This window comes from Rhinatrema bivittatum, chromosome 2 (assembly GCF_901001135.1).
Source record: "Rhinatrema bivittatum chromosome 2, aRhiBiv1.1, whole genome shotgun sequence".
Classification (NCBI taxonomy): domain Eukaryota; kingdom Metazoa; phylum Chordata; class Amphibia; order Gymnophiona; family Rhinatrematidae; genus Rhinatrema; species Rhinatrema bivittatum.
Window position 1 is genome coordinate 712,887,366 of NC_042616.1, and position 26,843 is coordinate 712,914,208.

Consider the following 26,843-nt stretch of genomic DNA (forward strand, 5'->3'; position numbering starts at 1 on the left):
CATACCTCTTGATAAGTGGAGACAGTCCTTGTTTGGATAATTGATTTCTGGGAGACTGGAGTGTGGATGGGGAAGTAAGCAAGAGAGAAACAAAGGTTATATGCCCAAATATTGAAAGGGCTGTGCGCGTAAAAAGCAGGGGTTATGCACATGGCCGGACCTTGTGTGTGCCGCACACATTTTAGAATGGGCCCGGCCACATGTGGGTAGAGCAAAGGTGGGGAATGGGCATTCCGGGGCAGGCCTACAGTCATGCGCATAACTCCGTATTTTAAAAACAGAGATCATGGCGCCTATCAACTTTACTGCTGCTCCAGATGAGGAGCAAATCTGTGTATCTCGAGTTTTAGGGCTTACAGGATAGGGTGAGGGGTCCGGATCAACTGAGGGATGTGCAAGATGAAGAACAAGAGGTCCTTGAAGTCCTTGATATTAACTGGGTTAACTGTTGGATTAATTGGAAAAACTGGGCGAGCATATTTTAAAATCCACCCAAATAGGCGTGTAGAAGCAGGTATAGTTCTAGGAAAACTGCTCGAGACAATGTACTTAGCATAATCTCTTAAGTTTAGGCTCAAAGTTACACACAGGAGGTGAATTTTAAAATATTTGGACACAATTTAAAATGTATATTATTTACAAGATTTTTTTAGATTGCACTCTTACTACATTGTGTTCAAAGTGGTTTACAACATCTGTCATACATATACAAATACATATCACAGCATCTTAAGAACATAAGTTGCCATACTGGGTCAGACCAAGGGTCCATCAAGCCCAACATCCTGTTTCCAGCAGTGGCTAATCCAGGTTACAAGTGCCTGGTAAGTATCCAAACACTAAAAAGCCAAATAATTAATAAACATCATTTGAAAACATTTTTTAAAAAGAAAGTTTTTACACACATTAACACACATTTCTAAAAGAAGCTTATTCCATAATACAGGAGCCATCTTTGAGAATGCACAATTCGAGGTCACTCTAAGCCGTATGTGTTTCGTACCTGGAATCCTTAACAACTGTTGTTTTTCTGAGTGTAGACTAAATTGAGGGCATATTCTTGTACTAAATCTGATAAATACAAAGGGCATTTCCCATATACAATCCAATGTACCAATGTCAAGATTTTGAATTGGCCTCTGGATTCAACTGGGAGCCAATATAGCTCTTTCAGCACTGGAATTCTGTAAGCAGATAACGTACAACCTGTGATCATACGAGCCACAGTGTTCATTAATTGTAGGCCCACATAAAGCTCACTGCAGTAGACTATGCACAATAGCACAAATGCCTGCATTACATTTCTAAAATCATTCTTATTTAATATATATTTAATTTGTCTAATTTTTTTTTATTTAAAAAAGCCTTCCCTTACTGTTGTAATTGCAGACACATAGAAAATTTAAAATCTAAAATTGCAGCATATCTCTGCTCGCGTGTCAATTTATGCATGTCTGAGTGGACGCGCACCTGTTTTAAAATTAGCCTGTTTATGTGCATAAATGGGTTTTTGAAAATTGCTATGGTATACCGTATATACTCATGTATAAGTCGAGGGTATTTTTGGGCCCCAAAATCAAGATTTATCTGTCACCCGTGGATAAGAGGGTAAAACCTAGTGGGCTTGTGAAATGGTGAAATCCTTTAATCCTTCCCTCCCTCCCCCATGTCAAACTTTTGTTAAAAAATCCTAAAACCAGCCCCCCACCCTCCTGACCCCCCCCCTCACCAAACTCAACAAAAGTCCCTAGTGATCTAGCAGAGGGTCTGGGTGTGTTCCCCCCTCCCAAAACTCACCAAAAGTCTCTGGTGGTCCAGCGGGGGGACCCGTGAGCAGTAATCAAAATGGCACCAGCGACCCTTTGCGTGGCTTGCTCCAAAGGACGTAACCATATTATAATATGTGCGCATATACGCATGCCTGGTATAAAATAGGCTGTATGCATATACATGTGCACACAATTTTATATGGACACGTGCATGTGGGTGCAAATGCTGCCTCTTCCACGTAAGTGGGGAGATTTTAGTAGACGCACATGCCGACGCAATTACCAGTTTCCCCAGTTCACCAAGGTAAGGGGTGGGACTTCCTAACCCCCTACTTAAATAGCCTCCCTTTTACCCTGTTAACCCCAACCCTTAAAACCCTGATGACTAACCTAGAATTTTTTATTTTTTTACTTACATGCCATCCCTAGCAGTAGTAAAGTTACATGGCAGGTGATCCCGGCACATGCTTGTTGCGTAAATACAAAATCCCGGAACACCCACGTCCCACCCCTTTTTTGCAACATCTTATTTGTGTGCATACCAGGAGATACGTGCATACTCAAACACCTTTTAAAATCGACGTGGTTCACGCCAGCCAGACATACTAGTATTTCCCAGTTTTGGCTCGCACCAGGCTTTTAAAATTCACCCCTAAATTCTCCCATCTCAAAAACAGAGGTTAGAGATGTGATCCAAGATCTGCATAATTATAAATCCCCAGGACCAGATGGTCTTAGTTTTGCACACTATTAACTTCTGCACTTGTACTTGGATGAACTATTAGCTAACCTTTTTGACTATATGGCAAACTATAAGCCAATGCCTGCCTCCATGAAAGAGGCTTCGATTATAGTACTGCCCAAACCGGGTAAAGACTCTCTTTATCCTTCATATAGGCCAATTTTATTATTGAATAAGGATGTAAAGATTTATGCTAAAATACTATCTATTGAAATATATTTTACCTGATCTGATACCCTGGGAACAGTCAGGTTTTGTTTTTGGACAAAAGTCGAATTCTAATATGCACCAATTGCTACTGGCCATTGAACAAAGTAAGGTGAATTTTAAGATCTGTGCGCTGGAGCACATGTATGCACATTTGCTGGCTCACGCACATGGATGCGGTGATTTTATAACATACGCATGTATATGCATGCATGATATAAAATCTGCTATTTGCACAAACATGTGCATCTGTATGCAAATGCTGCCTCAATTGCATAAGTGGAGGGGATGTTAGTAGATATGCATGCAAATGCAATTACCTGTAACCCCAGTTTGTTCCCGGTTTGTGCCAGTAAAGCCCCTAGCATACTTGCCTCCCTTTTACCTATTAGCCACGACCCTTAAAACCCTGCTGACTAGCCTAGTTTTTTTTTGTTTCATGACTTACACGCCATCCATAGCAGAAGTAAGTTATGCAGATAGGGACCCCGGCACGTGCTAGTGTGCATAAATACTTACGCGCTGGTTTCATTCAGATTTCCTGGTATGTCCTTGTTCATGTCCCATCCCTTTTATGAAAAAAAAAATTTTACTCGCATACTGGGAGATACGTGTGTACCCGGGCGCCTCTTAAAATTTTCACGGCATGCACTGGGCCAATATTCGCGCATATCACCCGGCTTTGGTGCATGTAGGGCTTTTAAGATTCACCCAAGTATCTATAATCGTGCCTGAACCCATTAATTGTTAGTTTTGATGTGGAGAAAGCCTTCGACAGAGTGTCATGGGTCTTTCTGAAATTTGTGTAAGATAAAAATGGGTTTTCGGGCTATTATGATTAAGAATGTTTGCTGTTATCTGCAGTGAATATATTGTAGAAATTGTGGAATATAAGTGAAACTAAATAAATAAATATATATCTCTGTGATACCATTACCCTAATCCGAAGACAAGCATTGCTATGAATGGTGTCATTTCTCCCACATTTGATCTGGTCAGAGGAACCCCTTATTAGGAAATTAAAAGATGTGACTAACTATGTCTGGTGTAAAAATTGTCAGAGAGGAATCTAAAATATTGTTTGCAGATGATATGTTGATGACTCTATCAAATGCTCACTGTTCTCTCCCAGTAGCTCTTGATATAATTAAAGAATATGGTATTTTCTCAGGTTTAAATTTGAACCTAGGAAAATCAGAGGCATTAGATATTAGGGGTCACTGTCAAAGTAATTTTCCAGGGTTTCCTTTGACATGGGCAAAGGAATACAATATGATATTTAGGCATTATGATTCATAAAGATCCCAAACAATGGTATAGGTACAATATTCCCCCTGTGATAGTAGAAATACAGAAAAAATTGCAATCATGGATGCAATTCTCGGTTTCTATTATTTCTAGAGTGGCTTTAATTAAGATGTTTGATACCAAAAATGCTCTGTAAAATACAAATGGCCCCATTTATCTTACTCAAACTGATTTGGCTCTCCTAAGCAGAATATACATTAAATTTGTATGGAGAGTTTGCAGGCCAAGAGTGACGATGGCAAAAATGGTTCCAAAATAACAGAGAGGTTTGGGGCTTTCAAATTTAAAGTTTTATAACTTGGCCTGTAATCTATTGTCGGTTTGTGAATGGCTCAGTAGAAAACAGATAGCTGCCTGCTTGAAATATGATAAAAGCTTTGTGGATCCATTAGATATCCACTTCATATTGCACGCTCATTGGGAGCAATTACCCAGTCTCTATTAATACAGACTACAGACATGTAAAAAGTTTTAAGACATCTTTTACACCTTTCATGGGAAGTTTTTCCTTTTCTCCCATTGGTGGGGAATGATGGTTTCGCACCTGGAAAAATCATTTGTTCTACAATATACTGAATGAGACAGGCAAAGCTTGTATTGGTTTTTTTATTGACCCACACTCAAGCAAAGTATATTCTTATCATTATTGTAGAGAACATATTCCATTACAATGTAATGATTTGTTCTTTATGCAAATAAAAAGTTACCTAGAGGCTTTTATATTTATGCATGATAGGGTTAGTGCTTCAGGCCCATTTTAAAAGCTATGTCATTTATATAAAGCAAAATTATCTATATCTGCAGTATCTAGTTACTTACATACAGTTGCTGATTATCACTTGCTATACTCTTTGGGGTAGATCTTTAAAAAATACATGATCGCGTACTTTTGTTCGCGCACCAGGCGCAAACAAAAGTACACTGGATTTTATAAGGTACGCGCGTAGCCACGCGTATCTTATAAAATCCGGGGTCGGCGCGCGCAAGGGGGTGCACATTTGTGCAACCTGCGCGCGCCGAGCCCAGTGCGCGCTGCCTGTTCCCTCCAAGGCTGCTCCGATTTCGGAGCGGCCTTGGAGGGAACTTTCCTTCGCCCTCCCCCCACCTTCCCCTCCCTTCCCCTCCCTTCCCCTACCTAACCCACCCCCCCCGGCCCTATCTAAACCCCCCCCCTACTTTTGTCGGCAAAGTTACACCTGCTGAAAGCAGGCGTAACTTTGCGCGCGCCAGCCGGCAGCCCCGCTCCGTCCTCCGGTCCCAGGGGCTGGTCCGGAGGCCTTGACCATGCCCCCGGGCCTGCCCCCGAAACGCCACGGCACGCCCCCGAAACGCCGCGTCGTTTCAGGAATGCCCCCGGACACGCCCCCTCCCGCCCCTTTTCGAAAGCCCCGGGACTTACACACGTCCCGGGGCTTTACGCGCGCTGGTGGCCTATGCAAAATAGGCACGCCGGTGCGCGAGGGCCCTGCGCGCCGAAGTCCGGAAGGATTTACGCGCGCAGGCCTTTTAAAATCTGCCCCTTTGGCTCATTATTACTTGCTACGCTCTTTGGGGAAGATTTTCAAAGGATTACGCGCGTAAGATATGCATGTAACCCCCGTAAACCTACCCCTGCGCATGCCGAGCCTATTTTGCATAGGCTCGGCGGCGCACGCAAGCCCCGGGATGTGCGTATGTCCCAGGGCTTCGAAAAAGGGGCGGTCCGGGGCATTTCAGGGGGCATGGTGGTGGTCCGGGGGCGTGGCCGAGTGCCCCGACATAGCAGCCTGTGTCGGGGCCTGGCACACCGGCAGCTAGCTGGCGTGCGCAAGTTACACCTGCCAGAGGCTGGTGTAACTCAACGAAATAAGGTGGGGGGAGGGATTTAGGTAGGGCTGGGGGGTGGGTTAGATAGGAGAAGGGAGGGAAAGGTGGGGGGACCAAAATAAAAGTTCCCACCAAGTGTGCACCCCCTTGCGCGCATGTTATAAAATTGGGTGTACATTTGTGCGCGCCGGGTAGCGCACACAAATGTACCCTCCACGCGTAATATTAAAAATCTGGCCCTATGGCTGATATCTGGAGTAAAGACCTAGCTGAGTCACTTACAGAGGAGGATAAGATTAAATGGAATAATCTGATTCAAAAAGCTTCTTGTAGTTAGCATTACATGAAATGTGCTATTGAATTGTACACTGGTGAATATTTTGGCCAGTTAAAGCTTATAGGGCAGGGATAATATCTGATAATGTTTGGGGGAAATGTAAATAAGTGGGTGCAACTCTACTACATTGCATTTGGGAATGTGTTGCTGTTTCTTCTTTTTGGGTGGAGATTCAGGATTTTCTTGATTCTTTCTTTCCTCTAAAAATAGAATGGTCCGTATTATTTTGTATACTAAGACATGTTAAAAAGCCATTCACCATGAGAGAGACTCGGATCAACTTGCTAGTGAAAAGTTGTTTGATTGCAAAGAAGTGTCTGTTGGATACTTGACTGAATACATCTGGTCCTGATACCAAGGTGTGAAAATCAAGTACAGTATGTTGGAGTTGATGCCTCTGGAATACAAATCTGGGATCCGCTTTGTCCTGCATCACTACAACGTTTTCATGATGTGTGATCCTCGTTCTATTCTTCACTACCTGCAGAAGTGCGAGACAAATTAAGGGAACTTTCTGTCAGCTCCAATGGTTGACAGGTGTCTTTCACATTTCATTATATTTTATTTTAAGTGAAAACTGAGTTTGTTTTGGGACTATACTGTATTGACCCTGATCCTGGAGGTGAAATCTCAACACTTGACATTTTTCAAATCTTTTCATATCTCATTTCATTTCAAATTATCCACTTCATGTTAAATAATGAATATTTTTCATCTATATGTTGCAAGAACTTGGTTTACTGTAGAGAAAATAAGGTCGGAGGAATGAGGAAAGGATGGTGGTAAACTTCAATTTATTATTCTTTTTAGCTGGTAAACTTTTGATGATATATCTTTGTGTGATTATCTTTAAGTTTATTATTTTTTTAAATGTTATTTTGAGGGTTTGTTTAATATGTGACTTTAAGCTATAATGTGCACTTAATGATAGTTTTCTTTGTATTTTTTGCATGCTATGTACATCGTTGCTATTTTGCAATTCTGTACAGCCAAGATTTTGTCAACAATGAAAAATGCAATACATTATAAAAATAATCTTTCTAATAATATAATCTAAACTAAAAATAATTCTATTTTAGACTTTTTCAGTGGGCTTTTTCTATCAACTTGTTTCCAATATTCCCTCCTTGCTTTCTGATTTTTTTTAATTAAATCTTTTCTTTTTAAAATTTTTCCTTCTTTCTCCCCTTTCTCACACATCTTGTTATGCCATTTCTCTCCATCTTTCTAGTTCTCCCTTTCCTCCATTACCATGCGTTCACTTCTATTCCTTCTCTCCATCTGATTCATTTTCACACCTACTCTGCTTCTCTTCATCATAATCTGTAATTGTATGATCGCTGTGGACAGAAATGTAGCACATGTGCATGGTGTCTCCAAATGGTGCCTGTTCCACTTTGCACAATAATGCTTGTGGGAAACTGAGGAGGAGAGGATACTGTGGGGACACACAGTATATGTACGGTCTCTAACCCATGACACTTGCTATCTGTTCCAGGAAACTATAGTGAGAGGCCCAACATGAGCTGTCAGTGTTGGGCTGCCGGAAGCAGGGGTTTGGAATTTTGTGCATACTTTTTGCATTTTCTAGAGTGTGTGCATAATTGTTCCCCCTCCAAAAAAAGCTATGCACACACATTAGTAGGTGTAAATATGTGCTGATAGTTTTTGGTGGGATAGATTTCAAAGGAAAGCACAGATATACTTTCCATTTGAAAATTGGTGCCAATTCTGTAGGTACCCACGGACTTTACACTAAGGCAGGCAGTCACATTACAGTAACTTATATTACAAGTGGTTTTAGTGAAATTAGTATACAAGTCAGCCTGATTATGGGTCTCATTTTCTAAAGTATCACAGGCCTGCGATACTTTAGGTAATGAGGGGCGGGGGGTCGACCCGGGGGGGGGGGCGGTCCTGCGCTAGCCGGCAGCGATCGCACCGCCGCGGTGCGATCGCTGCCGGTTTTGCACCCAATAGCGCCACCATAGAAGGTGAAGCTATTGGGAGCAGACTCGAACACGAAAAGACCCTTACCTTTTCGTCGTCCGCGGCGTCTTCGCGAAGTCGGCCTCGGTGACGCCCCGACTCCTCCTCTTCCGGGGTCGACTCCACCCCCATCCTGGTATCGCACGCGATAAGGGACTTTTCGCATGCGAAACGTCCCTTATCGCGTGCGAGCCACTTGGAAAATGACCACCTATGTTTGATAACCCTAATATTTGAGGTGCTAGTCTGAGGTATCATGTATATTAAGGTGATTGTTTCATCTTTGGTTTAGAGTGCTGCAAAGGATGTAGAAAAATAAGGGGAAAAGTCAAATTGTGCACCCCACCTTGAAGTCAGGGATTTGAATGTCCAGTTCTAAAGCATCACAAATCAGGATATTGATGATGGACATTCATCATACATGTTTGTTAACATTTGGTCTGCGAATCATTTTTAATTTCATCATTTTGGCTAACCTGATAGCTAGAACTGCCTGTGGCCCTCAAAGGACAATTGTGAATTTTGCTGTTCTAAGAGCAGCCTAACTGGGAACTTGCATAAGAATAAAATTACTTCTTTTCTGTAGTATTCTGTAGGGATGTGAATCGTGTCCTCGATCGTCTTAACGATCGATTTCGGCTGGGAGGGGGAGGGAATCGTATTGTTGCCGTTTGGGGGGGTAAAATATCGTGAAAAATCGTGAAAAATCGTGAAAAATCGAAAAAATCGAAAAATCGCAAAACCGGCACATTAAAACCCCCTAAAACCCACCCCCGACCCTTTAAATTAAATCCCCCACCCTCCCGAACCCCCCCCAAATGACTTAAATAACCTGCGGGTCCAGCGGCGGTCCGGAACGGCAGCGGTCCGGAACGGGCTCCTGCTCCTGAATCTTGTTGTCTTCAGCCGCGCCATTTTCCAAAATGGCGCCGAAAAATGGCGGCGGCCATAGACGAACACGATTGGACAGCAGGAGGTCCTTCCGGACCCCCGCTGGACTTTTGGCAAGTCTCGTGGGGGTCAGGAGGCCCCCCACAAGCTGGCCAAAAGTTCCTGGAGGTCCAGCGGGGGTCAGGGAGCGATTTCCCGCCGCGAATCGTTTTCGTACGGAAAATGGCGCCGGCAGGAGATCGACTGCAGGAGGTCGTTCAGCGAGGGTTCCGGCGCCTCGCTGAACAACCTCCTGCAGTCGATTTCCTGCCGGCGCCATTTTCCGTACGAAAACGATTCGCGGCGGGAAATCGCTCCCTGACCCCCGCTGGACCTCCAGGAACTTTTGGCCAGCTTGTGGGGGGCCTCCTGACCCCCACGAGACTTGCCAAAAGTCCAGCGGGGGTCCGGAAGGACCTCCTGCCATCCAATCGTGTTCGTCTATGGCCGCCGCCATTTTTCGGCGCCATTTTGGAAAATGGCGCCGGCTGAAGACAACAAGATTCAGGAGCAGGAGCCCGTTCCGGACCGCTGCCGTTCCGGACCGCCGCTGGACCCGCAGGTTATTTAAGTCATTTGGGGGGGGTTCGGGAGGGTGGGGGATTTAATTTAAAGGGTCGGGGGTGGGTTTTAGGGGGTTTTAGTGTGCCGGCTCACGATTCTAACGATTTATAACGATAAATCGTTAGAATCTCTATTGTATTGTGTTCCATAACGGTTTAAGACGATATTAAAATTATCGGACGATAATTTTAATCGTCCTAAAACGATTCACATCCCTAGTATTCTGTGTTTATCGCAGACTGGCACATAACCCGTTCTAGCACTTAGCACTCACCTCTGTCTCTCTGCTTCTGTGTTTCAGCTGTCATTGCCGGTGGTGTCATTGGCTTCCTATTTGCATTGTTCCTCATCTTGTTCTTGGTGTATCGTATGAGAAAGAAGGATGAAGGCAGTTACGATCTCGGCGAACGCAAGCCATCCAGTGCTGCCTACCAAAAGGCGCCGACTAAAGAGTTTTATGCATAAAACTACAAACTGGTGTCTCTATTTGAGATCACTGAACTTTTTTTTTTTTTTTTTTTAAAGTAAAGCTTTTGCATAGAATAATGAAGATCTTTTGGTTTTCATAAAAGAGCCAATAAGGCAACTTTATGATAAAAAAAAAAATAAAAAATAAAATCCCATTGTATTTAAAACTTTTCATGTATTCTTTTTAAAACATAACGTTTGCATTGTTCTGTGAATAGCAGTGGCAAAACATTTTCTGAGACCATTGGTGTTCACAGAATATTTTTTAAAAAAAATCTTTATGCATATCTTTAAAGAAAGAATTGTTTTATCCTGTATGGTTCTATGAATGCTGTTTAATTTTGTCAGCATGTCTCATATTGATCTTACAAATTAGTTTTATTTCATTAATTTATCTGTTTCCAAAAAAAGCCTTTTTTGTGTAGCTGTCTTGGTGCAATTTGTCTCCAGGTGAATCCAATCACAGTATCTTAGTGTAAATGTGATTTTCCTTCTGCTATGTGGACGTAAGCTTTCTGCCTCCATTCTGTATAAAATCTTTGTGTCCAAGTATACATTCATACGCTTTTTTTTTTTGCTTTGTTTCTCAGTGTAGCTTCAGACACATTTGCAATAGCTATTTTTATTGTGCAAATTGGATGCTGATTACAAATTGCAGAGCCATGTACCCTTGCTAAGCAAGTCCTGTTCAAAGCAAAAATTGACGTAAGCTACTGATGAGCCGAAGCAAACCCAAAGACTCTCTAAAGCAGTATTCTGAGAAGTTCCTGCAGATTTCTGTGGCCACTTATTTAATTTTTTTTCCATTTAAAAAGGTACGAGTAGGGGTTTTAAAAAAAAAAAGAAAAAGCAGAACCTAAATTTTGTCCTTTAAAAATGCATTTTAAGTTGTAAAAGTCTTTCTAAGCCTTTGAAGTGCCTATTCTTCTATGTAATTTGTTGCAGACTGTGTTATCAAGCATATAACCATAAAAAAAAGTTGGTATTTTATAAGCACAGACAATTCTAATGGTAACTTTTGTAGATTTTCATCAGTAGACATTAAATTGTAATTTGGGAACATACACTACTGAATAAATCATGTGGCCTAATACTGTGTCATGGTTGTCACTTTTTGATACAGATAGATAAATAGACATTATACAGCTCATATGCTCTTCTCCTTTATCTGTCATGATACTATAGTGTGGAACTCAGTGGTCGATAAATGGAACAGAAACCATATTGGGCCAATGCATTATGACGTGCAGTATTGAGCGCCCGTTTTCCTAATATGCAAACAGCAACATCCCCTGAGCACCCGATGTAGTATGTGAATGAGGGGCTGCGTAAAAAAAGATGTGCCAGGGAATAATTGTGTGTCCCTAGCTTTCAAATGCATTGGGTACCCACAATTGCAACAGGCGCTCAATACGAGCATCCATTTTTATCCCACTTATGGCCAATTTAACTGAGATTTGCTGGTTGCCCTTAGCTAAGCATCCCTCGCTACTGTGCATGTACATTTTATATCATAATTTATTTTTTTTTTAAATCAAGCCCATATATCTCTATTTTTAAACACCACAAGCAGTAAATTAAAGTGTCACAACGATACTAACTAGGAGGAACCACAGAGGACCATTTTTTAAAAATTTCTCTTGAGGCCTTGACTCACGGATTGGCTTAATGCCACCTCTGGGGCTGGAGATAAATTTGCCACATTAAAAAGTGTGCATTGGGTGCCCAGCGATTTTTTTGAATTGGGGGGTAATAGTAGCCTTATCTAAATGGAATTTGCATGTAATGAGTACTATCGGCTTTGCATTTGTTTTGGTGAGCAGTTTGGATGCCCTAATCTCCTTATTGCATCGGGTGCTAGTCTAGGGCATCCAACATTCACATCCAACCGCATGGAAACCTGCGCAATAGGCTATGCACACTTTATTGCCTCAGCCTCATACTCTGGTCGATTTAAAGCCCTACACGCACCAAAGTCAGGAGATATGTGTATGACTTGGCCCGGTGCGAGCTGCACTAATTTTAAAACCCACGAGTACGCATGTGTATCCTGGTACGCGCACAAACATTTTTTTTTTTTTCACAAAAAGGCATGGGTGTGGCCTAGTCAGGGCATGGGTGGGACATGGGCAGGCTGGGCCTTTCCCATGAAATCTGCGCATAAGTCTTTATGCGCACAAGCACGCGCTGGGGTCTCCTACCACGTAATTTTACTTCAGCTGTGGGCAGCATGTAAGTTGTAAAATACCAAAAAAATAGGGTAGTCAGTGGGTTTTAAGGGTCGGGGTTAAGAGGGTAAAAGGGAGGCGAGTTAGCCAGGGGAGTTGGGAAGTCCTCTCCTTTACTGGAGTGAACTAGGAAAAGAGGGAATTGCGTCGGCGCGTCTAGTAAAATCCTCCCCATTTACGCGAGCATGGTGGCATTTGCGTGCACATGCGCACGTCAATATGAAATCGCGCGCGCATGTATGCGCGAATAGCCGATTTTAAAACACGCATGTATACATGCATATTTGCGCTTATGTTTTAAAATTGCTGCGTCTATGTGGGCGAGCCGGAAAATGTGCGTATATGGGCGCTTGCGCGCGGGTCTTAAAATTTACGTCACTGGAAGCTTAAACATTTTAACTTAGCTGACCCCTAACCTACCCCTTCTTTTTAAGTACATATTCTTCTACTCCATCCCTTGAATGTATACATTTTAGTTGCAAATCAAGGGGTCCTGACAAAGTTCAGCTTCAGTTATTACTAATATGTCCAGAATTATAGTGTTAAGAATTGAAATGAAAAAAACATGCCCGTCTCATTGCAAATGACAAAGTATTAGTATTAATTATTTGTAAAATCTTAAGAATAGGCTTTGCTCTACAGCCAGGGCTGGCCCTGGTGGCAGTGGCACTCTGTGCAGGTCGAGAAAAGCACTCCACCCCCCCACACTCTCACAGCACCCCTACCACTACAACACCCTGTGTAATCAATGGTCCTAAATCCGGCCCTGTATACAACCTTATTAATGGTTTTGTTCTGCTTTGGAACCCAAATTCTGAAACCAGCCTGGCATCAAACATTCAGAATGCACAAGACTGAATCATTCCTGCTATACTGTGTCATGAAGCCTGAGTGAAGGTCCGCAAACTTCTAATCTTAAGCAGGCTCAGCCTTGTACTTTACTGTATAGCACTTGCAGATACTTTGTGATTGTCTACAATTTGTGAGAACAGGACAATGAAGCAAATACTGACACACTACTGCAGAACTGCCAGGCACCAACACAGTATATATGCAGTAGGTTATAAATTGAGAAAGAAAACACGCATAAATAAAGATCATGCAATGATCTGTAAATAGAGCGTATAAGCCAAACGTTTTGAGAAGTGTACACTTCATGAAGTCTTTTTGTGCTTTCCAACATATAGAATGTTAAAAAGAATTATATAAAAGGAATTTGTCTGTCTGTCCATCTGTATGTAGGCAAAATAACTCTCCAAAAATGGGATGGAAGTTTACCAAGTTTGGCATGCAGGAAGAACACGTAAATCTTGAATGAGTTAAAAAAACAAGGTTGTGTATTCAGAGAACAGAGCCTGAAAAAAAAAATTGCATTGCTTTCTGTGGGGAAACTGTTAGAATGCTGACCACCACTCCATTTGAAAAGCCCCACTCCTTCACCCTTCCAGTACTTTGGCACAGAGAACACAGGCAGAGACAGGGAAAAATAACTGAAGTAGCTGCTGAAGGATTGCACCAGAAGGTGCTTGAGAGCCACCTCCCCACACTTCCAAAATCTCTTAAACACACACATTCTCCTAGGACAAGCAGGATGATAGTCCTCACATGTGGGTGACTATCCGATGGAGCTCGGCACAGAAAACTTTTTCAAGGTCCACCTTCAGTCTCTTTTTTTCCGCGGTGCAGTTGCCTTGCGGTCCGTGAAGCTCCAAAGTTTTTTCAGCTCTTTCCTCGATTCCTCAAGCTATTTTTCCAAATCCTCACTGGGTCCACTTCATGGTCGATGCCCCCTCAGTACTGTAGGTCTGTTTTGGCCATTTTTTCAAACTTGCGATTGATTCCAGACTCCCCACCCCATGGAGTCCGTCAGTCATTGACCGCACTCCGGGTGTCTTTCATGGCGACAATCGGTTTTCGTCGGTGTCCCCAGTGCCCGCGCACCATGTCTCTCATGGATGCGCACAAGGTTTGCATCCTCTGCTTGGGGGCCTTGCATGATGTCCGAGGGTGCCGTCTGTGCGACCAGATGACACCCAAAGGGCGTCAGGTGCACCTCAACAAAAAGGAGAAATTTTACAGGACCCCAAAGTCCTCCATGCCTCAGTCTGTCCCTTCAACACCCAGAGACTGTGGGGATCCATCCGAACCGCTCCTCCTCATGGTCCCTCTAGCTAGTACCTCCAAGGATCGGGTAGAGGAGGATCGATCCTCGATGGTCTCTCCGCCGTCTCAGACTTTGGGATCATTGGCTTCCTCGGCGCTGGGGAAAGACTGGAAGCGATCCCATAAGCATAGACACTGGTCACCATCCACACATGGTTCCAGTACCGGAGCAGCATTGGCGGCCGTTGAGTCGCCATCGATGCGGCAGCAGCCACTGGAGGGTCCCATCCTCTGGAGTCCTCGCCACCGACACTGGTGTAGGGCGCCGTGCCTCCTCGGAGACCCAAGGAAAGCCAGCGATGCCTCATCCCCGTCCATCAGTCCTGGCCACCCAGGACTTCCAGGAGGAGTTGGACCACAGGGTGCAATCGACGCTGCTCAAAAGTGCTGAAAAAGACCTCTGCTGGAGTGTCTGGACGTCCTTCTTGGTGCCCTACCGATGGCCTCCACTGGAGCGATCCCGATTCTCAGGTTCTCCGAGGAGGAAGATACGGCTGTTACTGTGTTTTCTCACCCACGGTTCCCCGAGCCTTTACCAGATCCCTCTGGTTTGCCATGGCCGGTACTCCCCTCCATACTGGGGGAACCACTGGTGCCGTCAGTGTCCTTACGGCCTCCAAAGCCCTCTGAGCCCAGGGCTGATGCCCCTCACGGACCTCGCCTATGGTGTCCTGGTCCCAAGTGAGGAAGAAGGGCCCTTTGACCCCTGGAGTGATGATTCCATAGACTCAGCCTTGAATTATTTTGACTATCCCCTTTTGGAACCCTCCTCCGGAGGAGTGGTGCTGGTCACCATCCAAAACTTGTCTTTTGCGGGATTTGTCAGGGTTATGGCACATCTTCACCAAATGCTTAGCGGTGGTGGCTGCCCACCTCAGGTGTCACTTTGTCCATGTATTCCCATATTTGGATGACTGGCTGGTCAGGAGTGACTCTTGCTCTGGTGCCCTGCAAGCTCTGGCTTTGAGAGTGCAGACCCTGCAGACCGTGGGTTTGTTATAAACTTCCTTAAGTCACACCTCTGTCCATCCCCTCAGCTGGACTTCATAGGCGCCAGGCTGGACATGGCACAAGCGAAAGCTTTTCTGCTCAGGGACCGGGCGATCACCCTTGCCTTGCTGGCTACCCTCGGCCGCCACAGCAGGAGGGTGTCAGCCCACCTTCTACTCCACCTACTGGGCATTGTGGCAGCCTCCGTCTGTGTGACTCCCTTGGCACGCCTTCACATGAAGAGCCCCCAGTGGGCTTTGCGTTCCCAGTGCTGGCAGGCATCTCAGAATCTAGAGGCTCTGGTCACTGTCACAGACCCTCTAAGGATATCTCTGGCCTGTTGGGAAGATCTTTCCAATCTGGAAACTGGACTTCCCTTCCAGCCTGCACAATCCCAGGTGACTCTCACTAACGATGCTTCCCTGCAAGGGTGGGGAGCCCACTCAAACGGCCTCCGCAGACAAGGCCTTTGGATCTCTGCCAAAGCCCGCTGTCAGATAAACTTTCTGGAGCTTCAGGCAATACGGTATGCCTTGTGGGCGTTCATGGATCAGTTGTCATCCAAGGACATTCTGATTCGGATGGTCAACCAGGTCGCGATGTGGTACATTAACAAACAAGGCGGCACAGGCTCATTCCTCCTCTGCCAAGAAGCGGTGCAGGTCTGAAACTAGGCCCTATCTCAAAGGGTGCATCTGCGGGCAACCTATCTGCCAGGTTACCTCAATGTGCTGGCGGACCGCCTCAGCTGGTCCTTCCATCCACTTGAGTGGTCCCTCAACCCAGCGGTGGCAGCCAATCTGTTTCGCAAATGGGGTATGCCGGATGTCGATCTGTTTGCCTCCTCTCTCACCCACAAGGTGAAGTTCTGCTCCCTAGTGACGGGGATCGACCATCCGGCCTGCGATGCCTTCTCCCTTCACTGGAGACAGCGCTTCCTGTATGCGTACCCCCCTCTACCACTCCTTTCGAAGACTCTGTCGAAACCTCAACAGGACAAGGGGGACCATGAAACTCGTAGCACCTTCTTGGCCTCGGCAGGTTTGGTTCCCATTCTGCAGGACCTGTCGGTGCATGCGCCCATTCGGCTGGGAATGGCAACTGATCTTATATTGCAGAACAAGGGTACCCTATGCTATGCGAACCTCCAGGCACTGGCCTTCACGGCTTGGATGTTGAGCGCATAGTCCTCCAGCCATTGCAGTTCTTGGATTGTGTTTTCCGGGTTCTGGTGGAGTCCCAGAAACCTTCGACCAGGAAGTTCTACAGCTCCAAATGGAGCCGTTTTTCCATCTGGTGTGGAGGGCATGGGTTAGACCCCCTTCTTGTGCTCTCGCCCCCAGCTGCTGGACTACCTGTGGCATCTGTCTGAGTCTGGGCTCCAGACCAGTTCCGTCTGAGTGCACCTCAGCACGGTCAGCATGTATCGTCAAGGTGTTGCTGGTACGCCCATTTTGGTCCAGCCCCTAGTGGGCCGTTTCATGCGGTATAGAAAAACTGTTAAATAAATAAATGTGCATGTGGATAGCCGATTTTATAATGCGCCCTATACATACTGTTATACTGGTACGTGGAACCAAAGGCCGGTGACCGCTTACCTTGAGTAGTTGACTTCTTGGAACCGGAGGCTCGGAGAGGGGTGTTGGGTAGGATACCCCTGGTAGTCCAGGTAGAGCCAGCAGCGATGACAGGAACCAGAAAGTGTCGTCAGCGGCAGGCACCAGGTAACGCTATCCAGTAACAGTCCAGGTCAGGGCAGGCGGCAAGCAACAGAAACCAAGGCAACTTATCCAAAGGCAGGCAGCAAGCAGAGTAATCCAGTGACAGTCCAGGTCAGGGCAGGCAGCGAGCAACAGGAACCAAGGCAACTTATCCAAAGGCAGGCGGCAAGCAGAGTAATCCAGTAACAGTCCAGGTCAGGGCAGGCAGCGAACAACAGGAACCAAGGCAACTTATCCAAAGGCAGGCGGCAGGCAGAGTAATCCAAAAAGCAGTCCGGGTCAAGCAGGCAGCAAGCAGCAGGAAACACAGCAAAGAAACTCCCCAACACACTTGTGGCCAAAGCAACACGGAAGAGAAGAAGCTCCCTTAAATAGGGCAGGTTTCCCGTGCTGCCCAGCACTTCTGCCGGCGTCTGACGTCAAAAGGGGGCATGGCCAAGCCCCAATTCGCGCGGAGCTGCGCCGCGGGGAACGCCAGCATCAGGGGGAAACGCTGACGCCATCGGGAGAGTTCCGGCAGGTAACACATACACATGTGCACGAGTCTTAAATTTTACTTCAAATATTGTAAGCCCTTTGGAGCAGGAAATACTTACTGTACTTAAACATACCTCACCTTGAGCTCAAGTTTAGAAAGGCAAATACTTAAATCAGCAGAAGGTTCTGTCGGTTCCCCACATCATCAGCTTTAAGTGGATATGGTTTCATACAGTTGTGTGCAAACCTTTAGGCATCCCTGGTCAAATTATATGTTTCATTGAATCTATAAATGAACAAAGGATGACACAACCTCTCCATAGTACAAAGTTAAAACATAATATCTTTGTGTATTTTTTATGCAAAATTAATATTTATTTGCTGATTTTATCAGATTGAAAATAACAGAACAGTGAATAGGGCATGTTAAAGTTTAGACAATGTTCTAGTAGTTGATTCATTACTATACATTTTTTAAATGCTGTCAATAAGACCAAAAAATTAACTCATTAGACCTTCAGGTGAAGACAGTTCCATGGTTGACCCTTCTAACCTCTTAGGTTATAATTGTTTTCTGTCTGCTTTCAACAACTACGGGCTCCTCTAAGCAGCAGCTGTGTGAGCATTTGAAAATGATGATAATTTACTTTTGCAAAACAGGGGAAGATTATAACAAATCTGTAAATGCTTCCAGCTAGCAGTTTCAACTGTCAGAAACAAAAAGCTGGGAAGGTTATAACAAATCTGTATATGCTTCCAGCTAGCAGTTTCACTGTCAGAAACATTTTTTAAGAAATTGAAGTTACATGGAACTGTTGTGATCAGGGGAAGATTTGGAAGACCAAGAAAAATCTCTGACAGAACTGCCCAAACAGTAGTCAGATCTGTAAAACAGAGCCAACAGATCATTGCAAACAACCTGCTGAAAAATGTAACTGATACTGGAGTAATTGATAAAGTATTGGCCTTCAGACAACCACCTAATCTGAAGCAAAAATTAGTAAAAAGCAAGCTTCTAACAGAAACCTGCAATGCACCACCTGCAAACTATGCCAACATGTATTGTAGGACTCCACAATCACCCACATGGGGAAAACTTCAGCATAAGGGATCTTACGCATATTACTCATCTAATGTAGTATATATTATTCAGTGCAGAACATATGAAGAAACATGCTGCATTGGTGAGACAGGCTCAGACATTTGAAGCAAAAGTCAATTCATACAGACATATGATCAACAACACAGGGAAGACCAGACTGACATTGTGTGGGGAGCATTTTTCAGAACCAGATCACTGTGTCAATATCTTTATGATCAGGATAATCAAAGGAACATATAAAACAGTCCAGGAATGCAAGACTTTTTAAGTTAAAATGATCAGACACTTTGGAAGTGACAAACAAGCACTCAACAAAGACTTAGGTTTCCTTTCACATTATGAGCCATTAAATTATAGTGCCTGTCAGTTTCTGATCGCACATCAAACTTCCTTCACCTCTTCCCCTCCTCCACCACTTCCCCTTCACCCTTTCATTGAAATGCCTTTAATGATTTACTTATAGTAGCTACACTGTTTTGATTTGTCTGGTATTGCATCTTTTGCTCATTCAAATTCTTACCTGAAGAATAGATTTTTAAATTTGATAAGAAAGCCATGTTCTTGTTTGGACTTGAAGGCCTTTTAAAATAGTGGTCCATTCACTGGTAACATTTATTTATATTTATTTATAATTTTTTATATACCGCCGCTCATCAAAGATATCACGTCGGTGTACAATGAACAGGAACTTACGCCGGAGCGTTATACATTTAACAGATTTAACAGATTTAACAGATTTAACTTACGCCGGAGCGTTATACATTTAACAGATTATACATTTAACAGATTATATATTTAACAAGTTATATATTAAACGAAAGTATGTATATAAATATTTAAATATAATAAAAGTAGAATCTATTAAAAAACACAGAACTATACTTTGGGGGTATATTAGTTGAGATAAGTTAAACAGAACTAGGGAGCAAAGGGATTCTAGTAAATTGGGGCTGAGGTAAGGGAAAAGGGTTAGGAGGAGATGTAGCAACGGGATTCTAGTAAATTGGGGCTGAGGTAAGGGAAAAGGGTTAAGAGGAGATGTAGTTCTACATTAGATGTAGTAAGAGGGGGGAGAAAGCATTTCAAAAGTAGTTAATAGCAATTGTAAAGAGAGGTATTTACAGTGGGAACAGAGGTAGGAGAATTAGAGATGGTGTCTAGACAGGGGGAGAAGGGTAGAGAAGGCAGTGAGAAAATGGGAGAGGATCAACATATATATTTCACGTATAGGCATGTGTGAATAACCATGTCTTGAGTTTTTGCTTGAATGTTTTGGGAGATGGCTCAAGGCGCAGTTCAGTGGGCATAGTATTCCATAACAAAGGGCCAGCAAAAGAGAACGCTCGTGCTTTGGTGGAAACATGGTTATATAATTTAGTTGAAGGGGTTTGTAATGTGGCGAGGTATTGATTTCTGGTGGGTTTAATAGAAGATTGAAGTTGTATTGATTTATTAAACCATTTCATTTCAGGATTGTGGAGGGCTTTATGGATAAGTGTTAGAGTCTTGTAGTGTATGCGGGATTGAATGGGGAGCCAGTGTAATTCCTTCAAAACTGGCGTAATATGTTCCTTTGAGTTTGTGTTAGTAAGGATACGGGCTGCAGTGTTTTGCAGGATTTGTAAGGGGCGGATGGCATTTTTAGGTAGGCCTAGGAGGAGTGAATTACAATAATCTGTTTTGGAAAACAGCATGGCTTGTAGAACTGTCCGGAAATCAGATGCATGAAGCAAAGGTTTCAATTTTTTGAGTGTATGTAATTTGAAAAAGCACTCTTTAAGGATTGTACTGATAAATTTTTTGAGGGTTATTTGGTCATCAATAATGACTCCTAGGTCTCGGACTTGGTGGGAGAAATGTATGTGCGTTGATGTTATAGGTGAGGTGGGAGAAGCATGTAATGGGGTGGGAGGAGAAATGATCATGAGTTCAGTTTTAGTGGAATTGAGGGCAAGTTGTAAGGAGGTTAAGAGATTATTGATAGAAGCAAGAGTAGTGTCCCAGATTTCAAGGGCTTTAGATATGGATTCCGTTACTGGAATAAGAATTTGTACATCATCAGCGTACAAAAAGTGTGGAAGCTTAAGGTTGGCGAGGAGATGGCAAAGCGGTAGAAGATAGATATTAAAAAGGGTAGATGAGAGTGAAGATCCTTGCGGGACTCCTTGCTTTAAAGGGATTTCTTTAGATAAGTGATTGCCAATTTTGACTTTATAGTTACGGTTGGACAAGTAGGAAGTAAACCAGTTATGAGCAGTACCAGTTATTCCAATCTCATGTAGGCGTTGGAGAAGAACTTGGTGGTTAACGGTATCAAAAGCCGCTGAGATATCTAGAATTACTAGCAGCTGAGGTTGATTTCTATCTAGGCTTTTGAGAAGGTAATCATTCAAGGATAGGAGAAGAGTTTCAGTGCTATGTAATTTGCGAAATCCATATTGTGAGGAAGAGAGGATATGGTGTTCTTCTAAATAGTCACTAAGTTGACGGTTGATAGTTTTTTCTAGGATTTTAGCAATAAATGGGAGGTTAGAAATGGGGCGGTAATTAGCAAGGTCTAATGGGTCTAGCTTAGGTTTTTTTAAAGTGGGTTTAAGGATGGCAAATTTAAGAGAGTTGGGCACTTGCCCAAGTTCGATGGATGCATTGATAATGTTAGAGATAGGGCTGGATATTAGATCAGGGACAGTGAGGAGGAGTTTTGTAGGAATGGTATCAGATGGATGAGATTGAGTCATCTCAATTGGATGACTCTAAAAGCCTATGTGTGGGGCTTTCTGAAAGACTCATATCATGAACGTGAGCCCTTGGGCTGTGGTGTGGTTGACGCAACCTAATAGGCAAATCCACTAGGCCCATGCTGACAGCTGGTGGGCACACTCTTACAAGGACTAAGACTAGGACTTCACCTATACCAGCCCCGTTTCCTGCAGGTTGAGCCCTTGGGTTCCTGGAGCCACAAGGCATAGGCAAGAGTCCTGTAAGGCACGGTCAAATGAAGTCAAGCAGTAAGCCGAGGCCAGGGCAGACAGCGAGAATGCGGTGTCAAGGTCCAGGCCAAGGTCAGCGCAGGCAGAAGTCAGGCAGTCTCAAGGTCCAGGCAAAGGTCAGGGCAGGCAGATATCAGGCAATGTGGAGGTTCAAGCTGAGGTTAGAGCAAGTGGCAATCCAGAAGAGTGGTCAAGAGTCCAAGGTTAGGGTCAAAACCAGAAATTAGGCAGAGAAGATGAGACAAAGACAAGGCACTGGAGACCAATACACAGCAGGATCAAACAAGGCAAGGCAGAGCAAGATACAAAGAGGATAGGCAAGGAAACTGCAAGGCAAGTACCGAGACAGCAATAGTAACACACACTGCAAGAGCAGGAGGATGTATTGCTGAGGTGCTGATGAATGGGATGGTTATGTTTAAATAGCCAACTTCTTCATATTGTCATCCAGCTGCTCTGATCAGGGTTTCCCACCACTGGGCCTATAAATAAGGTGAGTGCCCACGTGGTAGTGGTGGCGTCCCTGTTTTGAAGAGGAAGGCCTGGCATCGGGGTGGGTTGGTGGCATCCCAGGGTGAGTGCATCTGGTCAAGGGGCTGTTCCATGACTGGCCAAGCGTTACAGCTCATACATGAAGGAAAACTTTTAAATCTATTTGTGTTACTGGATTTGCGCACATAAGTGAATGCATGAAGATTTATCCCAGTATTTTATAAATTGTACTTTGGGTTGCTGCACAGTTTATATATAAGGCATAGTTCAGCTCTAAAATTATGCACGTGAATATTTGCAATGCAATGAAAGTGCTTAGTTTCTCTACCTATTTTATAAACATGTGTATATATTTTATGCACTAAAAATATATAATATGCACATGAAACCCTGATTTATACATAGAGGCAAGTATATTTTAAAATATTTGCATGTATCCGAAACCACCAATTTGCCGATACCTCCACCAATTCACTCAGACTGTCTCTAGGTCACCTAGACCAGTGGTGGGCAAGCTATAGCCCACAGGCCAAACCTGGCCTGATGACAGGCTTTTTTTGGCCCTGCAGCTGGATCCATTTGCCCTATTATCTCTAGCCCTCCTGTGCCTTGAAAGATATCAACAATGGCCTGAAATCACAGGCCTTTGTTGATGACGTCGAGCTGGGTTTCAGTGGCTGGTAGTGATGTCCCCCTCTCAGAGGGTAGCTAGCATAGGGAGAGCAGCGTGACCCCACCAGAATGGACAGCATGATGGGCGGGGTCTTGAAAAAGAGCATCACAGCCTCGCTGGAATCAGGGAAGACAAGCATTGCGGTCTCACTAGAATCGGGGAAGAGGACAAACATCATGGCCCCCCCAGAATTAGCAGCTTGGTCAGTGGGGTCTTAGATACGAGAGAGAGCCATGCTACATTACTTCTCCTAATCAAGGACAGTTGGATCCCCTCCATGACTCAAAATCATCCTGTTGGCCATGTGGGATGAAGATAGAGACAGAGGAGAAGAGTGAGTGAAAGGAGTGTGGGTGAGAGACAGCATGTGTATATGGGATGAAAGCATGTGTATGGTGGTGGGTGAGAGAGCATATATGTGTGTATTGGTAAGAGAGAGCATGTGTGTATGGTAGGTGATAGCCAGGGCCGGTGCATCCCAATAGGCGAACTAGGCAGTCGCCTAGGGTACCAGCCATTAGGGGGCAGCAAAGAGCAGCCATTTGGGGCCACGAGCGGAGCCCATCTCACAGCTGAGAGGAGTAGAGACTCGGTGGGCCGCAAGCGGAGCCTATTCCGCTCGTGGCTGAGAGGAGTAGAGACTCAGTGGGTTGCGAGCAGCACCTATCCTGTTCATGGTCGAGAAATGCAGATACTCGGCAGGCTGCGAGCAGCACCTATCCTTCTCGCGGTTGAGAGAAGCAGAGTCTTGGTGAGCACGAGCAGCATCTCTGTGAGTGAGAGGGATTTTGTGTGTACGAGAGAGCAATGATGTTAGAGACAGGAAGACGGTCTATGTAAAGGTGCGTGTGAGAATGAGACAAGGAATCTGTGTGTAAGAGAGGGGTTTTGACTGAGTGAATAAGGTTGGGGCCGGGGCCTGGACTGGGGGGTGGGAGGGGTGGCGGGTGCAAGGCAGAAGGTTCGCCTAGGGCACCTAATACCCTTGCACCAGCCCTGGTGAGAATATGTGTATATGTGTGTGGGTGATTGGGTGAGAAAGAGTCCGTGTGTGTACAACAACCCCCCTTCCTCTCTGCCTGCTAATCCATGACAGTTTCAGGGCATCTGAAATATTTTATGGACATCTGGAAAATTTTTATATGAGTTTTGACTATTTGATGTTATTATATTTGTTAATTATTTTAATTCTTATTTTTATTGCTATGATTGCTGCTTTGGTCATTTCACTATGGGATATATTTGCCACTGAATCCCTGCACCCTCCCCCTTCTCACAGAGTTCCAAGGGGACGCTGCTCCAATGAGCACCAGTAATGTGGCTCTGTTTAAAAAAAAATTGCCCATCCCTGACCTAGGCCCTCTAGTACCATACCCTGAACTCCCACTAGTTCACCCAGACCTCCCACTCAAAAATAGCAGAGAGCAGAAATGTCTGGTTTCACTTGCCCATATCAATTAGCATGTATACAATTGCACAAAAGAAGTTGGCTAATGTATTCCTGTAAATCTCTTATAAAATAGAAACTTCCGCATGTACCTCTTAAGCCCACCCCTTTTTTGTGCCAATAAATGTGTGTGCAAAGCCAAAAATACGCATGCACTTATGATGTTTATAAAATAGCATATACACAAATAAAGGCTGCTTAGCCACGTCTATACTAATTACACACATAACCCTTTGAAAATGTAGGCATTAGGCTACAAATAATCTAAAATGCAATAGCTAGGATGGTGTTGGGATAATTGCAGACGTCCATATGGATGTTTAAAACTTTTCATTGGCTCCCAGTTGTGGCTTGTTCATAATTTAAAATCTTGTTCATTATTTTTCTGGTGTTGAGAGGAAATGGCCCTCTTCATTGGGTTTTAAAGGAGGCTGGATCATTTTGAATTGCAGGGAACTTGGTCTTGGTCATGGCGAACTGCTGCTTCTGTTATGGTCCACAGTGTTTATGGTCCACAGTGTTTATCCCAAAGGGGCGTGGGATAAACACTGTGGATCCATCAAGTCTAGTGGGCATAAATAGAGAGGAGGCAGCAAACACTGCACGGAGCGGCAGTAGCCACTGAGGCATTCACGGAGCGGGATGCCGGTGGCCAGTGGTTGGTGTTCCACCTTCACGGAGCGGAAGGATGGAGGGCTGCCATCTCAAAAAAATAAAAAAACAAACAAACAAGCAAACAAAACAGGGGTGGGTAAGGGGCAGGGGTGTGGCCTGCTGGTTGCGGTGGTTGCTACCCCTGATTGAGCTGGATGTTCACTAGGATGGCGCTGCTCTCTGCATTGGTGGAGGGGTGGAAGGGAATTGGGGCCGGAGGGTGCTGGAAGCCAATAGAGACGGGTGGGAGGGAGAAAAAAAGGGGGAAAAAAATGGATAAACTGCGTAGCTTGCTGGGCAGACTGGATGGGCCGTTGGTCTTCTTCTGCCGTCACTTCTATGTTTCTATGTATGTTTCTATGTAAGAGGTATGGATTCTTTTGTTTTATGGGGGGGGCAGGGGTTAATTTGTAACCATATTAATTTGTGTATTCTTGATTGTACACTGCTTTGTTTTTTGATCGGGAAAGCGGTATCAAAGCATTTTTAAAACCAGTTTCATGCTCCAGTTCAATCAGGAAGGGTGGTGGATGCATGGAATGCCCTCCCGGAAGAGGTGGTGAAGACAAGAACCGTAATGTATTCAAAAGGGCATGGGATAAACACAGTGACTACAGAACAGCAATGAAGAACATGGGTAACCTGTGTTAATTGGGGTAACCTTCACAGAGCAGCAGTTACTACCTTTAAAAGCAGGCAGCGGGTAAACTGCATGGAGTGGCAGTTAGAACTCCAAAAAAAAACCCAAAAACTTGCTGAGCAAACTGGATGGACCACTTAGTTCTTTTTCTGCCATTATTTACTAGTACTACTCGTTTTATCAAAAACAATGAAGTACATTTATTTATTTTTAGAAATACCCACTGTGAATGGAGAATTCCAAATGAGACTTTCTAGTGTTTCATGAAATAAAAAGCCCTTATGATTTCACTTGTTCATCCAGCCAGTCAACAATCTGTGACACATCACAAGCAGGTATTAGTGAGCAGGCAGATAAAGCAAAACTATACTTGCACTGGCCATTGCAGCAATTAGCCTCAATGATTTTACTGCAAACACCACAGTGGTTGGCCAAAGTCTGCCTCCAGCTCCTGAGCTCCCGAAGCTGCTGCCAGTGCACACTGTGCTCACTTACTGCTCCTGTTATTTTTCCCTGTATTCCTCATCCTCAGCAGCTTATCGCCACCACTGCCAGCACCTATCGTTATCTGTACTGTTACTGTTGCTGCTGCAGGGCCTGGGCCAAGAGCAGAAGAGTCTCTGCTGTAGCAGCTGTGCCTGGACCAATGAGAGCTTGTCCTTGCATGTAGGCTGGAGGTAGAGGTGGAAAAAGTTGGGGATCGGAGGAGCTGGAGGGAGGATAAAGGGGTAGGTTGAAAGGAGAGGAGAGAGAGCAAGCTTGAAAACGTAGACTGAGCAATTGTGTGAGGTAAAGCTGGAGGATGGGAAAAAGCCAGGGAGGAACTGGGAGGAAGAAATAAGCTTAAGAGAGAGCATAAAACGTTTTTAAGTTGCCATTTAATTTTACACTTGACTAAAAGTAAAAATGGGGATTGAAATAACAGTACAAGAAATATGACTATACTTTCCACAGTTTCACTCTCGTTTTTCTAATAAAATTGTATAGCAGGGTCATGAAACCTCTCCTGCATGTGCACATAGTTCATACAGAGGGGTATGCTGAGACGGAACCTGGTGTGGGCATATGAACTAATGGAAAAATTTTGACTTGATCCTTACAGTAAATATCTGTTAAATTTACATTATATTACAAAAGAAATCACTG

The 26,843-nt window shown here is 44.3% G+C and overlaps 1 protein-coding gene across 1 annotated transcript in view; it reads left to right on the forward strand.

Moving 5' to 3' along the window:
* SDC2 (syndecan 2) overlaps nt 1-11,211 on the forward strand; it is a 310,346-nt gene extending 299,135 nt beyond the window's left edge. Inside the window, exon 5 of the mRNA XM_029591756.1 lies at nt 9,954-11,211. Within this exon, the coding sequence (XP_029447616.1) occupies nt 9,954-10,117 (164 nt within the window). The 3' untranslated portion in view covers nt 10,118-11,211. The remainder of the gene's footprint in view (nt 1-9,953) is intronic.
* The last annotated feature ends 15,632 nt before the right edge of the window (nt 11,212-26,843 follow it).